Source organism: Macrobrachium rosenbergii, chromosome 3, assembly GCF_040412425.1.
Source record: "Macrobrachium rosenbergii isolate ZJJX-2024 chromosome 3, ASM4041242v1, whole genome shotgun sequence".
Lineage (NCBI taxonomy): Eukaryota > Metazoa > Arthropoda > Malacostraca > Decapoda > Palaemonidae > Macrobrachium > Macrobrachium rosenbergii.
Window position 1 is genome coordinate 48,444,115 of NC_089743.1, and position 25,915 is coordinate 48,470,029.

At 37.7% G+C, this 25,915-nt stretch overlaps 1 protein-coding gene across 1 annotated transcript in view; it reads right to left on the bottom strand.

Moving 5' to 3' along the window:
• LOC136855453 (dynein axonemal light chain 4) overlaps positions 1-25,915 on the bottom strand; it is a 90,711-nt gene that overhangs the window by 20,732 nt on the left and 44,064 nt on the right. Inside the window, exon 2 of the mRNA XM_067132513.1 lies at positions 5,049-5,132. Coding sequence (XP_066988614.1) covers positions 5,049-5,132 — 84 coding nt within the window. The remainder of the gene's footprint in view (positions 1-5,048; positions 5,133-25,915) is intronic.

Consider the following 25,915-nt stretch of genomic DNA (forward strand, 5'->3'; position numbering starts at 1 on the left):
CTTGTGCAACTGCCTTCTTTACTTGTTTTTTATGTCTTTGGTACCTCTCCTTATCATCTTGCTGTCCATACTTTTCCCAGTTCTTTCTTTGCATCTTTTTGGCTTTCACCACCTCTTTCACTTCATCATTCCACCACCAGGTTTCCTTATCATCAGGAGGTTTCTTTCCAGATGTCTTTCCCAACACCTCTCCATCCACCCTCTTTATCACCATACTGTTGTGATTCCAACATTCTTGCACTCCCTCTAGCAATCTAACTTCCCCCAATACCCTCTCCTTAAATTCCTGCCTCACTTCCTCACCTTGTGTCAGCTTCCACCACTTGATTGTTGGTAGGACACATGCAGGTCTACCTTTTATGTGTTCCTTATTTCCAAATCCATTACCACGACCATGAGCTGTGCTGCCACACACTCTCCATTTAAAATTTTACAATTTCTCACCTCTCTCAGATGTGATCTTCTGCACATGAGGAAGTCAATCTGACTTTCTCTTGCTCTACTCTTTTCAAACCAGGTGTTGACAACAGCCAAATCAAATGACACTGTGCAGTCCACAACTCTCTCTCCCTTGTCATTCCTCTCTCCAACTCCCCAGCCACCAAGCACCCTCTCAATACCCTCTCTGGTCCTTCCTACATGTCCATTCATGTCACCACCAATGACTAATCTCTCTTCTGTGGGTATTTAAGTTTGTCAGTCCATTTCCTCTCAAAATGCCACTTTCTCAACTTCATAACATTCTGCTTGAGGGGTATAAACACTCACAATGTTGACTATTTTTCCATCTAGGCACAGTTTCACAACCATTGCGCTGTCACTTTTCCTCTTCACGCTTATTATGCTGTCTTTTAAGCTTTTTGATAGAATTATTCCCACTCAATTTCTACCTTCCTCGTTTGTTCCACTATATAGCAATTTATATCTACATCCTAGCACTCTCACTTTATTCCCCTCCCCCCCCCGCATCTAGTCTCCTGCATACATGAAATGCTTATCCTTCTTCTCTCCATCAGATATTCTATCTCTCTTCCCTTTCCAGTCATCATCCCCCGTTCAAAGTTCCAACTCTCAAAGCTACCACCATCTTCCTTCTCCTCACTCTTCCTCTCATTTTTTGGACTCGATTCTTTAACCGGGGTCACCCATTACCCAGTAGCCCTTGCCCAATTATCACAGGGGGCAGGGGAGGTCCCTGCACATCACCTACGGGAGACGCCCTAGCACTATCCGATTTCTGATGAAAGTCCACTGTTACATTTGGCTTTGGCTGGATTTTATGGCCAGATTCCCTTCCTGACACCTACCCTCCCCATTTATCCGGGCTTGGGTAAATTTTAGGATGAGCAGACTAGTCCCGCGTTCTGACGTTTAGGTGGCCCTGACCCTTATCTGATGTTATTTTCCCTGACCCTTATCTGATGTTATTTTTCTTAAGTTTACTACTAGATACTTTACGTTTAAGGGATAATAATTCCTTCAATTATCGGAAATGTTATGTCATGAGCTCGTCCCTGAACGAACGAATGAATCAGTCAAGCAATAAATTTCAGCCATAAACCAAGTATCGGGAAACTTACAGCCAGAGCTTGAGACACTGCAAAGGAGCTGCAGTGGTTGGAGAGCAAGATAAACATCCTGAAGACAAATGATATAAAGTATTAGGACCGAGTGTGAAACTGGGAGGAAACCTCAAAGTTGCACTAAGAATTAATAGTTAGAGAGGCTGGACAGCAAAGTGGAAGGAAGGAAGCGGGAATAAATGAGTGGCTCCACCGAGTATTAATGCTCGTGGTGTGCGGCAAGAGGGTTGCCTTAGCAGGTCGGAATTCTTGTAACTGCCTTTCTCCTGAACCAATAACAATCATATTGAGGCCTCTGAGGTGAACTCTATAAGCAATAAATGTAGAAATTCTGGGACTAAGGCAATTAAATTCTAGACATGGTTATGCAATATGATTCGTTTCTTCCTCTTTTATATCTCGTTCTATCCAGATTTTTTTATTTTTTAGTGAAAATACTTTAGTTTAACTCTCATTTTCAAATCAACATTTCTCTTAATGATTCCAGCCTCCCAAGCCTACCACTTCAGCGCTTTAGAATCTCACGCTTTGCATATCTGCTCTTATGGTACACATTCTCAAACCTCTATAAAGATCAACAGAATACCAGGTAGGGAAGGTATTTTTGTTTGGTTTCCGTAAAGGATCACTGGAAAAGCTGCTTCTTAACTTTTATTTTTAGTTTTCTGTAAAAGAAAACTATCGTGGCCGGCTTTGTCTGTCCGTCCGCACTTTATTCAGTCCGCACTTTCTTCTGTCCGCCCTCCGATCTTAAAAACTACTGAGGCTAGAGGGCTGCAAATTGGTATGTTGATCATCCACTTTCCAATCATCAAACATACCAAATTGCAGCCCTCTTGGTTCAATAGTTTTTATTTTATTTAAGGTTAAAGTTAGCCATAATCGTATTTCTGGCAATGATATAGGATAGGCCACCACCGGGCCGTGATTAAAGTTTCATGGGCGGCGGCTCATATAGCATTATACCGAGACCACCGAAAGATAGAGCTGTTTTCGGTGACCTCGATTATACGCTGTCCAAAAACTCGATTGCGCCGAAGTTTCTTCGGCGCAATGTTTACTTGTTTCCATTAGTTTCAGTTCCTATATCTCTGGTCTTCGAAACCTTTACTTGTTTAGCCCAAGCTTTTTGCTAAAGTTTTCATTTCTCAAAACTTTTAAATAAATCGGTTCCATTTGATACTAATTAAAACGTTAAAAAAGAAAGAACTACCAGTGCCCTTTCTAATATTACAGAGATTCTGTCATTTTCCCTGAGGGACTCTTGAAAGCCATTTGTTTCTTTATGCTTTTTTATATCTTATGCACTAAACAATCTGGCAGAAGACCAGGTCAGCTAGAATTCCCTAATCAGACTATTCTTCTGAAATCTTCATTTTTATTTATCAGTTTTCCATTTTATGAAGATAAAATAAGACCATTTTACTGTGCGTAAATCTTGGTCTGTTGTTAAAAATACACTGAAAATCCTGAAGCTGTGCTAGGACTCTAAGTATAATTTTAACAATGAATTAAGAATTACACATAAAAATTTGCCTTATTTCATTGTCCTTTCAAGAAAGTAATTGTTCTCCATAGATATCCTCTACATTTTATCTTAATGACGACACAACCTGCTACCTTAATTTCTACAGACTGACGCATCCCACAGAAAAGGAACAAAATATTTCTGAATGACCCTATAACCTCACTGGCATCTACTCTTGCCATCAGGATCTTGGGCCAAGTATTTGTATAGGTACCACGCCCACAAAACGAGAGCTTTAAGGGTTACGTAAGCCTGTCTGAACAGTGTTTAATAAAGTAGCCCAAGCTTCATTTTGATATATATCAAGTAGTCTGTTATTTCTTCAAGCGCTTACAGGTACCACAACTGAAAGGGACGAAATTCTCATAGGGCAAATTAAAGTTGGTCCTTTCTGCTCATCATAGTACTTTTTAAAAACCGAGCAATATCAGCTAACAATATAAACAATTTGCCTTTCTGATTCCGAATGATGTTTCTTCAACGCAATCTTCCACCAACGATGCCAATAACATTCCTTATCTACGAAAAGTCTTTTTTTTTCTTCTTCAAATTCCACAGACCCCTTTGGTAAATATTCTAACAATGAAATGGGAGATGGGATTTGGATCTTTCCTAGATAGTGACCCTAAGGGTTTTCGGGGGTCGTTATCTAGGACTAATATTTCTTGGCGGTCATTATCTTTATGATATTTACAGTCTTTTGTTTATGATTTACGGTAATCCCCAACGGGCTTGTACTAAACACGCCGCAAAGGTGGCTACATACCGGGTTAAAACCCTTGGGGGTCACTATCTAGGAAAGATCCTAGGATTTAGGCCAAAGACCAAGCGCTGGGACCTATGAGGTCATTCAGCGCTGAAAGGGAAGTTGAGAATAGAAAGGTCTGAAATGTGTAACAGGAGGAAAACCTCGCAGTTGCGCCACGCAGTAACAGTTAGGAGAGGGTGAGAGAGATATGTAAGAAAGATAATATGAACGGAGGTAGAGTAAGAGGAATGAAAGGGGTTGCATGTAAGAGCTGAAGGGACGCTGCAAAGAACCTTAGGTAATGCCTATAATGCACCGCATTAGGTGCACTGACGGCACTAGCCGCCTCCCCTCCCCCAGCCCCACCCCCCGCCCCCAGGAGAATATTCTAATAACGCAAAGGAGAACTGAGACAAGGCAGTAGCCAAGGCAGAAGTATCTAAATTCAGCACCGAAGGGAAAACTGTCAATAAACTTGAAAACATAGGTGATAATGCATCATCTATATCGCATAAAGATAATATTATTATGGGAACTTTGAAACACAAAAGAAATCAAAAGAGTTCGAAATGCAGGTCAAACTCTTGCAATAATTTCAATTAAATATAAATTTGAGCAATGATATTCTTTTCCATCAAATATCAAATTAAAGGATAAAAGTTCCCTGAATGAAAGAAAGTCTAGGAATAATGACTAGCCTACAGTCCATCTGTCTAAAATCGGGTAATGGAATTGGGTGGTTAATTCATTAGTTTAAGAATAAGAAAGGTCAGTGATTTCTAAAAAAAACTTTGCTTGTTAATATATATACATGTATATACATATAGATATATGCTAAATCTTAGCATTTCATAAACAGTACTGATAGAAAAAAAAAACTTTTCTTTAAGCGACCAGTTATCTTCCTAATCCATAAAAATAAAGTTGGATAATGAAGAAGAAAACCAAAAGTCCTTTGGCTAATAAACGAAAAAAATTCCTCTTCAAAATAAAAAGCAGCAATTACTTTGAGAATAAGCTTACAAAATAAAAAGCAGCAATTACTTGGAGAATAAGCTTACAAAATAAAAAGCAGTAATTACTTGGAGAATAAGCTTACAAAATAAAAAGCAGCAATTACTTGGAGAATAAGCTTACAAAATAAGCAGCAGCAATTACATGCAGAATAAAATGAGACTGTCATCTTTACCTCGTTGTTGGTCTGGTGTTTCTCACAGGCCGTCACTATGAGTTCCATTGTCTCCGCCTTCATCTCTTCCGACATATCCGTGTGCTGGAAGTAAATAGAAAGTAATTATCTCTTATGCCTAGCCCACTGAATTTGGTAGCTTAACAGTCCTTATGCATAAACAGAATAGAAATAGAATAGAATAGAATAGAATAGAATAGAATATAGATATTACGTCAAAGGCCAAACACTGGGAACGCAACTTGACAGTAAAAAGATTTGAAAGGTGTCACAGGAGGAAAACCTCGCGGTTGCACTATGAATCAATTTTCAGGAGAGGGTGGAAAGTAAGATTGAAGAAAGAGGTACAGTAAAAGGAATTAAAAGGGTTGCGGCTAGGTGCCGAAGGGACGCTGCAAAGAACCTTAAGTAATGTCTACAGTGAACCGCATGAGGTGCAATGACGACACTAGCTCCCTACGGGGGCTTTATAAACCCCAGGACTAAGGCAAAACTGAAAAAGAGGCTAAATGATATTTATGGCCGTTGGCGAGTATTTTCAGTAGAATTCCCAACGTTTTCGAATATTTCAAATAACTTTTTGGGTCACTGACGAATATGGGTGCTAAACTACAAAGATATACTTGTTAATTTTAACTCAGTTTACAGTACTTCCAACCCTTGGACCCCGTAGGAGGGGAGTGCCATCAGTGCACCTCATGCGATGCACTGTAGGCACTACTTAAGGTTCTTTACAGCGTGCTTTCGGCCGCTAGCTGCAACCCCTTTCGTTTCATTTACTGTACCTCCTTTCATATTCTCTTTCTTCCATCTTACTTTCCACCCTCTCCTAACAATTGATTCATAGGGCAACTCGAGATTTTCCTCCTGTTACATCTTTCAAACCTTTTTCTGTCAATTTCCGTTTCAGCGCTGAATGACCTCATAGGTCCCAGTGCTTGGCCTTTCCCCTAAATTCTATATTCAATTCGATTAAATTCAGTTCAATCCAGCGCTGAGACTCTTCGATGTAACGGCTACTCCCAGTGCATGCGCACTTCATCGACATTCAAATTACGCTCGTCTAAGGAATGCCTTTGAAAACACAGGCAGAGTCTCCTGCTTCGTTTGAGGAATTTTAATAACTTTCTTCTTCCTCCTCTCATTTAATAGACATCACTCAGTATTGAAGAATGCGCCGAATCGAACTACACCGTTGTAAACGGCAAGAAAGGCATTTACTTTCGTGTATGGGGACATTTTCTTCCTCGTCTTCATCAATCATATTTATCAATATTTTTAGGCTTATTACTAGTAGTAGAGAGAGCAGTAGTAATAATAGAAATAGTCTATACATTCCATATATTTATTCAGTGACTACTGTTAGTTATAAAAGTATTTTTTCCAATACATTAAATGTCTGTATCAATCAATTCTTTCAAAGGTACAATATATCAAATATCTACTTCAATGAACTTCAAAGGTACAATAAAATTATTTCTCTAATAGATTAAATCTCTATATCAATGGATTCCTTCGGAGATGCTCACCTTCTATGCTAACTAACTAAAATAATGAAATCCTTTGTTTACAATAGCAGTAATAGTCTATGCATTCAACATATTTATTCAATAACTTCTATATTTATAAAATTATTTTTCTGAAGATACGTTAAAACTCTATATCAATGTATTATACAACTATTTTTCAGATAGATTAAAACTATATCAATGTATTCTTTTCTTTCAAAGGTAAATCAACTTCTATGTCACTTTGCATAATGAATAACGAATTTCTTTGGTTATTTATTAAAATATTTACTAAAACTCGACTCACATTTCCTCTCAAGGAAGACATAACAGCGCATTAATTTACTCCCTCGGGAAAACCAGTATTTCGTCGTTGAGGGAAAAAAGAAAGAAAATCAAAGGAATTCATTAATTAACAGAGCAGACACCGGTCACAGAGACCGCCCAGCCCCCACCCCGACCCCCACCCTTAAAGGAATGAGAGAGAGAGAGAGAGAGAGAGAGAGAGAGAGAGAGAGAGAGAGAGAGAGAGAGAGAGAGAGAGAGACACGTGTACAAGATTTTTACTCTTTGTAAATACCTTCAAAGAACAAACGTAACGCAAATATGATACAGAGCACCGGTAAGCAGAAATATTGTTATAAGAGAGAGAGAGAGAGAGAGAGAGAGAGATGCAGAGACCGGTAGGCCGAAATGTTCATTTAAGAGAGAGAGAGAGAGAGAGAGAGAGAGAGAGAGAGAGAGATGCAGAGTACCGGTAGGTAGAAACATTCATATAAGAGAGAGAGAGAGAGAGAGAGAGAGAGAGAGAGAGAGAGAGAGAGAGAGAGAGAGAGAGACGTGTACAAGATTTTTTCTCACTGTAAATGCCTTCAAAGAACAAATGTAACACAAACAAGATGCAGAGTACCGGTAGGCAGAATTATTCACATAAGAGAGAGAGAGAGAGAGAGAGAGAGAGAGAGAGAGAGAGAGAGAGAGAGAGAGAGAGAGATGAATATCATCCGCAACAGTATAGTACATCAATCTTTCTGTGACTTTTTCTTTTCATTTTAGAATGGAGCACAGTGTAAAACAGAGACCATTTAAACTAACTTACTGCTTAGTGTCAGCAAATGTGCCAAACCACGGTACTATTTGCATCCTCCAACTCTCCCATTTTCATGAATGAACAGAACGCTGATGATGCAACAAGCTGGGAGAAGAAAAATAAAAGGAAAAAGAAGCAGATGCTTAAGCACGCTCGAGGGATGAAAGAAGTTGTGAATGAACTCTGTGTGTGGCTGAAGTGCATGAATTATGATTTTCTTTTATGTACCGAGTAGAAGACCATATATCAAAAACCGAGTAATGTATACAATTACTTCATTCAAAGCAAAAAACCACGAACTGGAGAGCAAATATATTTAGAAGCACAGTTTCGGAGCGTCATGCTCCCTCCTCAGTGAGGAGACAGTAAAACACAACTACAGTCCTTTATGGCATTTTTTTTTTTTTTTTTTTTTTTTTACTTCATTCATAACAGCTGTAGTTCAGTTTTCATGTCTCCACACTGAAGAGGGAGCAAGGCGCTCCGTAACCGTTTGTGCTTCCAAATATATTACTTCTCCAATTTGTGGTTTTTAGTTTTCTGTAAAAGAAAACCATTGTGACGGCTTTGTTTGTCCGTCCGCACTTTTTCTGTCCGCCCTCAGATCTTAAAAACTACTGAGGCTAGAGGGCTGCAAATTGGTATGTTGATTTGTTTTTGTTTTATTTAAGGTTAAAGTTAGCCATAATCTTGCATCTGGCAACGATATGGGACAGGCCACCACCGGACCGTGCTTAAAGATTCATGGGCCGTGACTCATACAGCATTATACCGAGACCACCGAACGATAAATCTATTTTCGGTGGCCTTGATTATACGCTGTACAGAAAACTGGATTGCACTAAAGAAACTTCGGCGCATTTTTTACTTGTTTTCTTCAAGTTTCAATGGTCGATACTTTTCTGGTTATGAGCACGTAAACTTCATTCAAAAATGATGACGTATGGTTCAGAAACATGGCATTAAGAAGAAAGGAGAAACAGAAGCTACAGCAGACAAAAATGAGGATGCTGAGATGGAATTTGGGGATCTCATTGCGTACCAGGCTCGAAATAAAGAAAAAAAAAGTTTCGGAGTAATAAAGCTTACTGATATAAGAGTCGAGATTGAGACGGTATGGCCATGTGGTGAGAATGGGCGAGTAGAGAGGAGTGTAGAGGTCTTGAGTGTAACCTGCTAGGAGTAGAAGGTCAAGAGGGAGCTAGAATGTTAGATGGAGTGATAAAGTGAAGGAGGAGCTGGAGAAGAAGGGTTCAGTGGAGGAAGTTTCTTTAGAAAGAAATAGTTGGGGAAGACACATAAAGGCAACCGGCATCTTAGCATAGGGATAGTGTCAGGGATAAAGAAGATTCATCTTAAATACTGGAAAAGAAAAAAAACAAGATCAGTCAAACCAAAATGAGTATCAAATTGCTTGGTAACGGGACAACGAGAGCAATGCGATGAAGCGACGAAACTGCGTGCACAGCATGAGCAGCAGTGCTTGGTGGAACCATTCATTTATTCATTCATTCACTCCGATGCACAACTCTTCGCTTCTTGTTGAAGAGTAAACCAGCTCTATGTTGGCAAGGGCTCTTGCTCTTAGAGCAGCCCGTAAACTCATTGCTTTCCTTGGCATTTCCTGAATTTTTTAACATGTCTGTTGATAAGGTTTATCATAACATAAACAGGTAATAAATGCGCCGAAGTTTCTTCGACGCAATCGAGTTTTCTGTACAGCGACCGAAAATAGAACTATCTCTCGGGGGTCTCGGCATAATGCTGTATGAGCCAAGGCCCGCGGTGGCCTATCCTACATCGTTGCCAGAAGCACGATTATGGCTAACTCTAACCTTAAATAAAATAAAAATTACTGAGAGATAGAGGGCTGCAATTTGGTATGTTTGATGATTGGAGGGTGGATGATGAACGTACCCATTTGCAGTCCTCTACCCTCAGTAGTTTTTAAGATGTGGGGGCGGACAGAAAAGTGCGGACGGACAGACAAAGCCGGCACAATAGTTTTCTTTTCAGAAAACTAAAAAAGGGCAAATCCATCTGAGATCATCAGTATGAGCAAAAGAGACGTCGCGCAGAAAAACATAAAACCCATGTCTGGAAATATAAGCAAGACTAAGAGCCTACAACAAATGATGAATTGATTTCGTGTCTTCACTTTAACAAACACCAGTCAACCAGTCCTAAGGACAAGTCACAAGTGGCAGAATGAACGAGTGAATGCTTCCGTTCATTTCTGGAAATAATATTTTTTCATCTCTTTTTTTTTTTTTTTTTTTTATTCGTGACTGGCAGATGTTGCACATCGAACATGAGAGAGAGAGAGAGAGAGAGAGAGAGAATTTAACTTTCTAACTAAAAGGGATATACAATCAACTAAAAGGGATTAAAAACAAGAGATGGATTAAAAGAGAGAGAGAGAGAGAGAGAGAGAGAGAGAGAGAGAGAGAGAGAGAGAGAGTTAATTTTCTGACTAAAAAGGGATATACAATTAACCGAATGGATTAAAAACAGGAAAAAATAAGCACGACAAGGGAAAGTAAACAGAGAATTAAGGGGACAGCAGACTGGAATGAGTGACCCAGTACTCTGCAAAGAGAGGGTCGACATGCAATTACCGAGTTCACAGGAATTTACTCTACAGTCTCTAAAATAAAAAAAAAAATCTGGTATGATTTGATGAGTTAAATGAAAGATCCAAACCTGTTCCACTTTCTTTAGATACCAGTTCTCAGGGAAACCCGCAATAACATCTACCTATGTGAACATACATTAGACAAAATAAATGTAGCAGCCCTGTCTAAGACATACTTTCACCATGTCTGTGAATAATAAAGCCTTCTTTTAGTGCTGCTTACCTCCTTTTCAAAATCTCGCCCTACCATTTAATGGTAAATAACTCACATCCCCAACAAAATCTTTTGTCACCTCTCCATGTTTTTGTAAAAACCCTCCCACACACCACTGAAAGTATAAATCAAGGTCTAGACTTTGATATGAACAGCAGTCTTGTGCTCCTGCAGTTCTTACGCTCTGCCCTTCTGCCTGCTCTATTATAGAAATGGACGCTTGGTCCTTCCAGCAGGCATACCCTACATATCCTAGTCAGTCAGTGAAATTCTCACCATTATAATACCATTTATCATTTATAATCATACTAATCACTGGTGCATTTTCATTCTCCCGTTTTTTACAGTCTTCCCTGTAACCTGAAAATCATTTTCTGATTTTTTTTTTAATCTACACAACCCCTTCACCTTCCTCCTCCTTCAGTTCATGCATTAACCGTCCAACCAAATGCGATAAACGTTATCAGTTATTATTACACCACAAGACCTTGTTCTCATCCGGTAGCATCCTCTCATTCGCACTAGTTCACAGTCTTACTCTCAGCTATAATTTTCCTTTACAATTTTTCACCTAAAATGCTCACTCATGCTCCCACAAGTTCACAGGCACTCATCGTCTTAGTTTTCTGTAAACTATTGTGGCTGCTTTGTCTGTCCGTCCGCACTTTATTCTGCCTGCACCTTTTTCTGTTTGCACTTTCTTCTGTCCGCCCTCAGAACTTAAAAACTACTGAGGCTAGAGGGTTGCAAGTTAACATGTCGATCATCCACCCTCCAATCATCAAACATACCAAATTGCAGCTCTCTAGTCTCAGTAGTTTTTATTTTATTTAAGGTTAAAGTTAGCCATACTCGTGCTTTTGGCAACGCTGAATGATAGGCGACCACCTGGCCGTGGTTAAAGTTTCATGGGCCGCGGCTCATACAGCATTATACCGAGACCATCGAAAGACAGATCTATTTTCGGTGGCCTTGATTATACGCTGTAGCGGCTGTACAGAAACTCGATTTCATTTTTTGCTTGTTTCTTCTTTCTTATCCTCTTCACTTTTCTATTTATAATTTCAACTGATATACACTTGATACCCATGTGATCTGCAAGATTGATTGATATATGGTTACCAAAACTGGCGTCACAACATCTAGGTTGTTGACACAATGAACTCATTTCCCTAATTTGCATATGGACCTATCTTCCCTTTTATACCTTCATCTAAAAACACAAAACAATTTTTTTAATTTCTACCTATATACTTTGAAATAAAATCTCTACAACATCCATACCAACAAATGAACCACATACCTGAACATTTAAATTTCTACCTATTTGCTTTACAATAAATTCCCAAAACAATCGACGCCACCAAATGAACCACATGTCTGAACCTTTCAATTTCTAGCTATTTGTTTTACTATAAATTCATAAAACAATCCATCTCACCAAATGAACCACATGCCTGAACCTTTCAATTTCTACCTATTTCCTTTACAATAAATTCCCAAAACAATCCACGCCACCAAATGAACCACATGCCCGAACTTTTCAATTTCTACCTATTTGTTTTACAATAAATTCCTAAAACAATCCACCCCACCAAATGAACCATATGCCTGAACCTTTCAATGTCTACTTATTTGCTTTACAATAAATTCATCAAACAATCCACCTCATCAAATGAACCACATACCTGAACATTTCAATTTCTACCCATTTGCTTTACAATATACTCCCAAAACAATCCATCCCACCAAATGAACTAAGTGCTGAACCTTTCAATTTCTAAGTATTTGCTCCACAATAATTTCCTAAAACAATCCACCTCACCAAATGAACCACATGCCTGAACCTTTTAATTTCTACCTATTTGATTTACAATAAATTCCCAAAACAATCCACGCCACCAAATGAACTACGTGCCTGAACATTTCAATTTCTACCTATTTGCTTTACAATAAATTCCCAAAACAATCCACGCCACCAAATGAACGACATGCTTGAACCTTTCAGTTTCTATCCATCTGCTTTACAATAAATTCCCAACACAATCCACGCCACCAAATGAACCACATGCCTGAACCCTTCAATTTCTACCTATTTGCTTTACAATAAATTCCTTAAAAACCCATGCCGCTAAATGAGCCTCATGGCTGAACCTTTCAATTTCTACCTATTTGCTTTATAATAAATCCCTGAAACAATCGAAGTCAACAAATGAACCACATACTGAACCTTTTAATTTCTACCTATTTGCTTTACAATAAATTCCAGAAACATTCCACATCACCGAAAGAACCACATACCTGAACCTTTCAATTTCTACCTATTTGCTTCACAAAAAAATGCCTAAAACAATCCACGCCACAAAATGAACCACATACCTGAACCTTTCAATTTCTACCTATTTGCTTCACAATAAATTCCCAAAACAATCCACAACACCAAATGAACCACGTGCCTGAACGTTTCAATTTGTACTTATTTGCTTTACAGTGAATTCCCAAAACAATGCACATCACCAAATGAACCATGTGTTGAACTTTGCAATTTCTAACCTATTTGCTTTACTATAAATTCCCAAAACAATCCACACCACCAAATGAACCACGTGCTGAGCCTTTCAATTTCTACCTATTTGCTTTACAATATTTGCCAAAACAAACCACGCCACCAAATTCACCACATGCTGAACCTTTCAATTTCTACCTATTTGCTTTACAAATGAACCACGTGCTGGACCTTTCAATTTCTACCTATTTGCTTTACAATAAATTCCTGAAACAATCCACACCACCAAATGAACCACTTGCACAACCTTTCAATTTCTACCTATTTGCTTTACAATATTTGCCAAAACAAACCACGCCACCAAATGCACCACATGCTGAACCTTTCAGTTTCTACCAATTTGCTTTACAAATGAACCACGTGCTGGACCTTTCAATTTCTACCTATCTGCTTTACAATAAATTCCTAAAACAATCCAAGCCACCAAATGAACGACGTGCTGAACCTTTCAATTTCTACCTATTTTCTTTACAATAAATGCCTAAAACAATCCACACCACCAAATGAACCACGTGCTGAACCTTTCAATTTCTACCTATTTGCTTTACAATAAATTCCTAAAACAATCCATGCCACCAAGTGAACCACGTGCCCGAACCTTTCAATTTCTACCTATTTGCTTTACAATAAATTCCTAAAACAATCCACGCCACCAAATGAACCACATGCTGAACCTTTCAATTTCTATCTATTTGCTTTGCAATAAATGCCTAAAACAATCCACACCACCAAATGAACCACGTGCTGAACCTTCCAATTTCTACCTATTTGATTTACAATAAATTCCTAAAACAATCCACGCCACCAAATGAACTACATGCCTGAACCTTTCAATTTTTACCTATTTGCTTTACAATAAATTCTTAAAACAATCCACCTCACCAAAAGAACCACATGCCTGAACCTTTCAATTTCTACCTATTTGTTTTACAATAAATTCCTAAAACAATCCACGCCACCAAATAAACTACATGCCTGAACTTTTCAATTTCTACTAAATGAACCGCATGCCAGAACCTTTCAATTTCAACCTATTTGCTTTATAATAAATTCTCAAAACAATCCACGCCACCAAATAAACCACATGCCTGAACCTTTCAATTTCTACCTATTTGCTTTACAATAAATTCCTAAAACAATCCACGCCACCAAATGAACCACATGCCTGAACCTTTCAGTTTCTACCTATTTGCTTTACAATAAATTTCTGAAACAATCCACACCACCAAATGAACCACGTGCTGAACCTTTTAATTTCTTCCTATTTGCTTTACAATGAATTCCCAAAATAATCCATACCACCAAATGAAACACATGCCTGAACCTTTTAATTTCACCTATTCACTTGTCAATAAATTCCTGAAACAATCCATGCCACCAAATGAACCAGGTGCCTGAACCTTTCAATTTCTATCTATTTGATTTACAATAAATGTCTAAAACAATCCACGCTACCAAATGAACCACATGCCTGAACCTTTCAATTTCTACCTATTTGTTTTACAATAAATTCCCAAAACAATCCACGCCACCAAACAAACCACATACTAAACCTTTCAATTTGTACTTATTTGCTTTATAATGAATTCCCAAAACAATACACGCCACCAAATGAACCACTTGCTGAACCTTTCAGTTTCTACCTATTTTCTTTACAATAAATTCCAAAAAAATACGCAACACCACTGAAACACATGCTAAACCTTTTAACTTCCACCTATTTGCATTACAATGAATTCCCATAACAATCCACGCCACCAAATGAACCAATTGCCTGAACCTTTCAATTTCTACTTATTTGCATTACAATAAATTCCTGAAACAATCCACGCCACCAAATGAACCACATGCTGAACATTTTAATTTCTACTTATTTGCTTTACAATAAATTCCCAAAAAATACACAACACCAAATGAACCACTTGCTGAACTTTTCAATTTCTACCTATTTGCTTTACAATAAATTCCCCAAAAATACACAACACCACTAAACCACTGCTCAACATTTTAATTTCCACATATTTGCTTTCCAATAAATTCCCAAAACAATCCACGCCACCAAATGAACCACGTCCTAAACCTTTCAATTTCTACCTATTTGCATTACAATAAATTCCTGAAACAATCAACGCCACCAAATGAACCTCGTGCTGAACCTTTCAATTTCTACCTATCTGTTTTACAATTAATTTCCAAAGCAATCCACGCTACCAAATGAACCTCGTGCTGAACCTTTCAATTTCTATCTACCTGCTTTACAATAAATTTCCAAAACAATCCACGCCATCAAATGAACCACCTGTTGAACCTTTCAATTTCTAACCATTTGCTTTACAATAAATTCCTGAAACAACCCGCGCCACCAAATGAACCACATGCTTGAACCTTTCAATTTCTACCAATCTGCTTTACAATAAATTCCCAAAACAATCGACGCCACCAAATGAACCATGTGTTGAACCTTTCAATTTCTACCTATTTGCTTTACAATAAATGCATAAAATAATCCACGCCACCAAATGAACCTCGTGCCTGAACCTTCCATTTTCTACCTATTTACTTTATAATAAATTCCTAAAACAATCCACAACACCAAATAAACAACGTGTTGAACCTTTTAATTTCTAACTATTTTCTTTACAATAAATCCCCAAAATAATCCATGCCACCAAATGAACCACGTGCTGTACCTTTCAATTTCTAACTATTTGCTTTACAATAAATTCCTTAAACAATCCACGCCACCAAATGAACCATGTAATGAACCTTTCAATTTCTACCTATTTGCTTTACAATAAATTCCCAAACAATCCACGCCACCAAACGAACCACGTGTCGAACCTTTCAATTTCTATTTTCTTTACAATAAATTCCTGAAACAATCCACGCCAGCAAATGAACTACATACCTGAACCTTTCAATTTCTATTTATTTGCTTTACAATAAATGTCTAAAACAATCCACGCCACCAAATGAACGACGTGCTGAACCTTTCAATTTCTACCTATTTGCATTACAATAAATTCCCAAAACAATCCACGCCACCAAATAATTCACTTGCTGAACTTTTCAATATCTACTACTTTGCATTACAATAAATTCCTAAAACAATCCACCCCACCAAATAAACCACGTGCTGAACCTTTCAATTTCTACCTATTTGATTTACAATAAATTCCTAAAACAATCCACGCCACCAAATAAACCACGTGCCTGAACCTTTTAATTTCTACCTATTTGTTTTACAACAATTTCCTACAACAATCCACCCCAGCAAATGAACAACGTGCTGAACCTTTCAATTTCTACCTACTTGCTTTAGAGTAAATTCCCAAAACAACCCACGCCACCAAATGAACCTCGTGCCTGAACCTTTTAATTTCTACCTATTTGCTTTACAATAAATTCCCCAAACAATCCACGCCACCAAATGAACCACGTGTTGAACCTTTCAATTTCTAACTATTTGCTTTACAATAAATTCCTGAAACAATCTCCACCACCAAATGAACTAGGCCTACATGCCTGAACCTTTCAATTTCTACTTATTTGCTTTACTATAAATGCCTAAAACAATCCACGCCACCAAATGAACCACATGCTGAACCTTTCAATTTCTACCTATTCGTTTTACAACCAAATTCCCAAAACAATCCACGGCCTCTAATAAACCACGTGCCTGAACCTTTCAATTTCTATCTATTTGCATTACAATAAATTCCCAAAACAATCCACGCCACCAAATAAACCACGTGCTAAACCTTTCAATTTCTACCTATTTGTTTTACAACAAATTCCTAAAACAATCCACGCCACCAAATAAACCACATGCCTGAACCTTTTAATTTCTAACTATTTGTTTTACAACAAATTCCTAAAACAATCCACCCCACCAAATGAACCACATGCTGAACCTTTCAATTTCTACCTATTTGTTTTACAACAAATTCCCAAAACAATCCACGCCACCAAATGAACCACGTGCCTGAACCTTTCAATTTCTATTTATTTGCATTACAATAAATTCCCAAAACAACCCACGCCACCAAATGAACCGCGTGCTGAACCTTTCAATTTCTACCTATTCGTTTTACAACAAATTCCTAAAACAATCCACGCCACCAAATGAAGCACGTGCCTGAACCTTTCGAAGTCCCAGCCAGCTCCTCTCTCCTGAATCTCCAATTAATCCTGTTTCTGATGCACCTTCCCCGCGTAAGCTGCTTTGTGCACGGGTGCAATATAAGATTCATGGTATTCCCGCGAATTTTGTGGTGCTTGCAACATCTCTGCGTTGCAAGCAAATTGCAACGTGTTGAAATATGCATTCATATCCGCGTTTAGCAACCTGCAATATTGCAATTTACCCAATATATAATTTTCTCGATTTTCACAAGAACTAAAAAACAACATATCTCCTTGTATAAAAGTTGAGCAAGCATTCACATACTATTGCTGAGTAATATAAAAACATGTCCTAGTAATGCCAATAAAGGAAGACTACTATGGAAATTCCCCTTCATTTATTTATTTATTTGTAAATTTATCTGTTTTTCTAATAACTAATTTCCTCTTTCTGTATTTTCCATTACCTCCTGTTACTTCTTTCGAGTGAACGACATATTCTTTGGAAGCTTCACTTTCAAGTCAATGGCCCCTTTGGTGGGCTTGTTCCATATGAATAGGGTTTATCTTCTGAATAATAATAATAATAATAATAATAATAATAATAATAATAATAATAATAATAATAATAATAAAGTATTTCATTATATCTTGAGCTACCATACGAGTTGTTTTTAATTATCATCCTCGTTACTTTGTTCCTTGCGTCCAAAAATAAAAATAATAAAGCAAATCAAGGACAAGTACTGAGGAAAACTGCCACAGGTAAAATGTGTCCTCCCAGAAAAGATTTCAAAGTTCCTTGGCAAATGTATCAACTTTCCTAACTCACTGTGTATTAGCTGACCTTATTCTGTAGCCTACTTACTGCCACTACCACCACCATCATCAGAACTGACACCATAACAAATGAACGGACATCTGCGGATTCCAATATTTATTTTCTCTTCCTCTTAGACCTTTACGTCGTCGAAAGGTTTCCTCCAAAATTGGTTATGTTTTCACGAAAAAAAGAAAATTCCGTTTTCACTAACATAAACAACTAATTTAGTTCTGTTTTCACCAACATAAATAACGAGCTAGTTCAGTTTTCACTAATATAAATAAACTGGTTCCGTTTACACTAACATAAATAACAAATTAGTTCCATTTTCACTAACATCAATAACAAATTAGTTATTTTTCACTAACATAAATAACAATTTAGTTCAGTTTTCACTAACAAATATAACAAATTGGTTACGTTTTCACTAACATAAATAACAAATTAGTTCCGTTTTCATAACAAATAACTAACGTAAATAACAAATTATTTCCGTTTTCACTAACATAAATAACAAGTTAGTTCCGTTTTCACTAACATAAATAACTAACGTAAATAACAAATTAGTTCCGTTTTCACTAACATAAAATAACAAATTAGTTAAATAAAAAACAAAGTTCAGCTTTCACTTAACAAATTGTTCCGTTTTCACTAACATAAATAACAAATTAGTTCCGTTTCATAATATAAATAACTAACGTAAATAACAAATTAGTTCCGTTTTCACTAACATAAATAACAAATTAGTTATTTTTCACAAACATAAATAACAAGTTAGTTCAGTTTTCACTAACATAAATAACAAGTTAGTTCAGTTTTCACTAACATAAATAACAAATTGGTTCCGTTTTCACTAACATAAATAACTAACGTGAATAACAAATTAATTCTGTTTTCACTAACATAAATAACCAACTTAAATAACAAATCAGTTCTGTTTTCACTAACATAAATAACAAATTAGTTATTTTTCACTAACATACATAACAGGTTAGTTCAGTTTTCACCAACATAAATAACAGATTGGTTCTGTTTTCACTAACATAAATAACAAATTGGTTCCATTTTCACTAACATAAATAACAAATTGGTTCCGTTTTCACTAACATAAATAACAAATTGGTTCCGTTTTCACTAACATAAATAACAAATTAGTTCCGTTTTCACTAGCATAAATAACAATTTGGTTCTGTTTTCTCCAGCATATATAACAATTCAGTTCTGTTGTCACTAACATAAATAATAAGCCAGTTCGGCTTTCACAAACATGAATAACAATTTGGCTCTGTTTTTACTAACTTAAATAACAAATTAGTTCTGTTCTCACTAACATATACAAAAATTCTAAAAGCCGTTCAAACGTAACTAACGATAAGGTTATACTTAAGAATAGGAACATGGAATTAGTATTACGTAACAGAACTCGCGAGTTCGTTCGTTACCTTTTCTTACTATTCCTGGAATCTCTCTCTCTCTCTCTCTCTCTCTCTCTCTCTCTCTCTCTCTCTCTCTCTCTTTCATAAGAAAGCAGAAGAGAAAGGATCACCAAAGATGATGCTAAACTGCCATTTTTCTGGTCACGTGAAGCACAAGATATAGCTGTATTTCTTAAAGCCGGAAATATTCAGCAGAAATAACAAGAAGCTCTACTATCAAATATGTACAGTTTGCGAAACATTCAACAAAAGATTATTATTATTATAATAAAATAGTTTAACCAGACCACTGAGCTGACTACCAGCCAAGAACTGGGACCAAATAGGTCATTCGCGTGGTGATGAATGAATCAAAATTAAATCTAAAAGAAATAAACCACAAGGCATGTGCTTTTACACTGGAACACATGCACACATTAAATACATTTTCTCAGGCTTTCCTACATAAAAAAAATTAAAATTCAGAATAAGTAACATATTTGGTTTTCTGTAAAAGACAACTATTGTGTCGGCTTTGTCTGTCCGTCCGCACTTTTTCTGCCTCAAATCTTAAAAACTGCCGAGGCTAGAGGGTTGCAAATTGGTATGTTGATCATCCACCCTCCAATCATCAAACATACCAAATTGCAGCCCTCTAGCCTCGGTAGTTTTTATTTCATTGAAGGTTAAAGTTAGCCATAATCGTGCTTCTGGCAACATATACGATAGGCCACCACCGGGCCATGGTTAAAGTTTCACGGGCCGCGGCTCATACAGCATTATACCGAGACCACCGAAAGATATCTATTTTCGGTGGCCTTGATTATATACGATGTAGCAGCTGTACAGAAAACTCGATTGCGCCAAAGAAACCTGCGCAATTTTAACTTTTTTTTTTATTTAACAAAAGAAAAACTTGACAAATTACCAGGCAGTGAAGCAATACTATAAAAATTAAACAAATAAATAGACAACATTATACTCATGGTAATCCTAATCACAATATTCTAAGATAATGGCTCCCCTTCTTTCGTAAGTAGCGAAACAGAAGACTGTCGCTGCCTCGGGTTTAATATCTAACCTAAATATCTCCAGCCGCCAAACGACGGCAATAAAATGCCACTCTTAGCTTCTTATCAATCCCTGCTCCTTCGTTTATAGATTCGGACAACCATACGATGCCTCGATAGCGATCTAAACCGACTTCCTCTACCCTTCAGCATTCTCCTGCAGATAGATTCCTTTTACTCTGGAAAGTAATACGTTTATGTAAATGAAAGGCCACAGGTATTCGTATGCAAAAACTAGAACTGAATTGCAAAGCGTGTTAGGAATAAGGATTGAGTTTTGTATTTTAATTTTGTTGATAGCGCAACATCTGCTCCCTTCCCCATTTCTATTGGTATTCCTCAAGGTTCTTTTGGAATGGAATGGAATATAAAATTTATGCCAAAGGCCAAGCGCTGGGACCTATGAGGTCATTCAGTGCTGAAAGGGATGTTGAGAGTAGGAAGGTTTGAAAGGTGTGACAGGGGTAAAAACCTCATAGTTGCACTGTGGAACCACTGTTACGAGAGGGTAGAAAGAAACTTAGAAGAAAGAGAATATGAACGGAGGTATAGTTAAAGGAATGAAAGGGGTTGCAGCTAGGGGCCGAAGGGATGCTACAAAGAACCTTGAGTAATGCCTACGATGCAACGCGTGAGGTGCACTGGCATCAAGGTACTGTTCTCCAGCAGGATGTTCTTCTCCTCTTTATGAATGACCTTCTCCAAGATAACTCTTCTCTTATTCTTGTTTTTTTCCTGATGATCCAGTCCTTAGTGAGTCTTCTCATGTCATCTACCAGCTATCCTTTGTTACTCTTCATTCAGGTTCCCTCTCACACCAATAAACACACATAAATGAACGTGAATTCCAAATCTCTATATCAAATAAGCTCAACGTTCAGAGCAGATTCTACCTTGTTCTCTTTCTACTTCCACTTCCAATTCTTCGGCTGTGCCCATGAAAATATAAGCAAAGTTCTATTTTCCAGAAGCATTCTGAGTTTCCAATTATTTCTGACTTATTTTATTGATATCATTTAGTACAAAACTAATATATTTGCTTCAAATTAAATTATTTAGTTTTTCATCTCATTTAATAAAATATATTGACTACCTGTCCTCTCTGAGAATACTGCTTCCTCCTTTCATTCCGTCCAACTAATACTGGAACTTTGGTGACTCACCTAATCAGTGACCCCATTTTGGTCACATTTACGTCGATCTGACGGTGAGAGTGCCTCTTCCTTTTAAGTAGTCCCCCAAAACACCCACCAAGCCACCACCTCCCGCATTTTCTCTAGATTATTAACCCTCGGATGATTGTTTCTTTCCATCCTTTGCCAAGCCCTGGAATTCTCTTCCCGTTTTCGTTTTCCCTAATACCTGAAATCGTCCGCCTTCTAGAGGCTAACCTAGCGGCTCCCAGTATGGAGGTAGTGCCGTCAGTGCACCTCATACAGTGCACTGTAGGCATTACTTAGGTTCTTTGCAACGTGCCTTCGGCCCCTAGCTGCAACCCCTTTCATTTCTTTTACTGTACCTCCTTTCATATTCTCTTTCTTCCATCTTACTTTCCACCCTCTCCTAACAATTGATTCATAGTGCAAGCTCTTTGTTGGGTGAGTCGGTAGAGCTGCGGACTGTCACTCGATGGGCGGGAGTTCAATTCCCCGACCGGCTGATGAAGAGTTAGAGGAATTTACTTCTGGTGATAGAAATTCATTTCTCGCTATAATGTGGTTCCGATTCCACAATAAGCTGTAGGTCCCGTTGCTAAGTAACCAGTTGGTTCTCAGCCACGTAAAATAAATCTAATCCTTCGGGCCAGCCCTAAGAGAGCTGTTAATCAGCTCAGTGGTCTGGTAAAACTAAGGTATACTTAACTTAGTGCAACAGCGAGGTTTTCTTCCTGTTACACCTTTAAAACTTTTTTCTGTCAATTTCCGTTTCAGCGCTGAATGGCCCCATAGGTCCCAGTGCTTGGCCTTTGGCCTAAATTCTATATTCAATTCAATTCGATTCAATCTAGTGGCTGATTTATCTTTTTCATAAGGTTTAAGTTCTAATTCCGTTCCTCTTCTCTCCTTTCGTTGTTTCATCAAGTAGGGCAAAACTGTCTTTCCTAACCCCCATTCCAGCATCCGTTTTATGAGAGGGGCCCCCCAATATTCCTCAATATAGATCGTGTCTTAAAGCAAAAATTCCGTCTGGGTTTCTATCCGCAGAGATAAACAAGCCTTGATCAATTCTTTGCCCAGGTAATGTCTATGTTTTTAACAGTCTAAGAATGCGGATGTTACAAAGATCACACTAGGAGAAATAATTGATAAAGAAACTTAAAACTATCCAGTAAAAGACTGTACCTCCTTTGCAATGATATAGGCAACGGAGAAAAACAGGTTTGGAAAGGTTTCGGCGAAAGACCTTGGCTAAGAAACAGATGATATTGTCAGTCAAAATTATTTCCTTTTAATAAAGAATCGTGGCTGCTTTCAAGGTAGTACAAGAATGACCAAACAAAATACTTTACAGTATGGAAACATTAGGAGTGTACGGTAAGCGTCAGATGTGCTTTTATGTATACTGAATCATAATTAACCTGCACTTAACTATGAAGAAATATTACTTCCTGAATTTATTTTTATGAAGCAGGATTTTATTCTACACGAAAGCTAAAACATGGAACAAAGTCACGCCATTAAATCTCTTATAAAGTCAAAAACCCTCAGGCAAAAATATTCCACAGGCCGAAGAACAATTATTATCACTTCTTCATTTTCTCTTCGTTATTACCGAACTGCAATAAATCAATCGGCATACCTAGAATGTACAACACCAATCAATAAACACACACACTAGGCCCCATCATCAATTGAAGGCTACTTGACGTCACCGCCTCCTATTGATTTATGCATGAAGGCGTCCTAGAATCTTTCCGCGTGACGGATTCTCAAAATGCGAGGCGCACGCGAACTGATAATAGCGGTTACATAAATTTACTGAAAGAGTATCAATGGTCGCTCAAAATAGTCACCAACATGCTCGCGCAAAATAGTCGTCAATGTACTCACGCAAAATAGTCGCCAACAAACTCACGCAAAATAGTCGCCGACATACTCGCTCAATTTAGTCGCCACCATATTCGCGCAAAATAGTCGCCAACATACTCGCTCAAAATAGTCGTCAATATACTAATCCAAATAGTCGCCAACATACTCATGCAAAATGGTCGTCAACATACCAGCACAAAATAGTCGTCAACATGCCCGCGCAAAATAGTCGTCAACATACTCGCGCAAAGTGGTCGCCAACATACTCGCGCAAAATAGTCGCCAACATACTAGCGCAAAATAGTCGCTAACATACTAGCGCAAAATAGTCGCCAACATACTAGCGCAAAATAGTCGCCAACATACTTTTCTTACCTGCACAGATTACACGACAATGAAACATGCAAATATAATTATATAGCACCTCTCCTTTGTGATGCAACGATTAGCGCTCGACTCACAATCGAGGTCTCGCGTTCGATCCCCGACCAGGAAAGGAACGGCAAAGGCAAGTTTATTAAGTACTGCAGCTGATTGGTTGTCGACAGATGTGGAGAGAGAGAGAGAGAGAGAGAGAGAGAGAGAGAGAGAGAGAGAGAGAGAGAGAGAGAGATTTGACAAGTAAAATGAATGAATAAACCATAAACGGTGGACCCTTCTCAGAGAGAGAGAGAGAGAGAGAGAGAGAGAGAGAGAGAGAGAGAGAGAGAGAGAGAGAGAGAGATACAGTCATTCGACTAATAAAATAAATATGTAAAATATACAACAACGGTGAACCCTTCTGGGATAACATTATCTTCAGACTGGCAATGAGAGAGAGAGAGAGAGAGAGAGAGAGAGAGAGAGAGAGAGAGAGAGAGAGAGAGAGAGAGGGGGGGGAGGAGATATCAGTGTTCAGTCAAGATGCATCCCCTTATAGATTCACAATTTTATAAAACGGAAAGACCTCGACGAGGTAATCCTCATCCCGACGGGAATGAAACCACTCCTCTACGAACTCCCGTAACCAGATCATTTACCTAAATACCGCACGATATGTACACATGTACCGAGCTATACTAATATCAACCACGGCGGTTAGAGCCTGCGGTATGTCATGCGGTAGGGAAGGCTCCTTACAGCTTCTCTTCTGCCACATAAGCATTGCTTTCTATCTGTTGCAATCCCTTTGGTCTCTTCTTTGTTTCGATATTTTTCTTATCTTCAACCATTCCCAATCTCTCCCTCCCTACCTAGCTGTCCGAGTTCTCCAGCTTTACCATACTTTAGTATTCACCTTTCATTTAACTTCAGAAGTTCAAGCGAAGACGCACTGCATTACTTCTACTTTAGCATTTTACTTACATTTTTATACATTTGTTAATTTATCTGTTTTTTATAATAACTGTATTTCCCATTACCTTCTGTTACTTCTTTCGAATGAACACCATATTCTTTGGAAACTTGAATTTCAAGTCAACGGCCCCTTTGGTGTGCTGGTTCCATGTGAATAGGGTTCATCTTCTTAAAGTATTTATCTGTATTTATCTAATAAAATCCTCATTGTACCTTACTAATTTACTTACTTATTTTGTTCATTTAATTTTTTTCTTTTATAATAAGCGAGATCTCTTCTGTCTTTCTGTATCACCCAAAACCTTCTGTTACTTCTTTTGAATGAACACCATAGTCTTAGGAAGCTGGAATTTCAAGTCAGTGGCCCCTGTGGTGGGCTTTTTCCAGATGAATATGGTTCATCTTAATAATAATAATAATAATAATAATAATAATAATAATAATAATAATAATAATAATAACAAAAACAAAACTGCATTCGGTATATCACAACACAAAACCATGCTACTATGGGTATTTAAAAAGGAAAAAAAAAAAAATTTTAAATACCCATAGTAGCACTATCTTTTGTCGAGATATATCGAATGCAGTTTTGTTATTATTATTAATATTAGTATTATTATCATTATTATTAAAAAAATGACTTCAATCAGCGGATAAACAAGATCTTGCGACTTGATTTCATTGCAAAGCTTCTTCAGGAAAGTAAAATATTACACTCTTCAGAAATTGCTTTCTTCGTGCTACAGCTAAGCTTTGGAATTCTCTTTCCGCTTGTTTTCCCTGCCTTCCTAACTCCCTTTACGAGGCAGAGTAGTCTGCCCACCCTTCCACCTTCTTTCCTTTGACATTGTCTTGTTTTCTTCGGCTCTGGGCTAGAAAAAGACACGAGGCTGACTGTCCCAGTGGTCTTTGTTATTTAAAAATAAATAAAAAAAAAAAGACGAAATAATAAAAGTAGAACTATCTAAGCGATGGCTGAAATCATGAGAGAGAGAGAGAGAGAGAGAGAGAGAGAGAGAGAGAGAGAGAGAGAGAGAGAGAGGCCATTGATTAC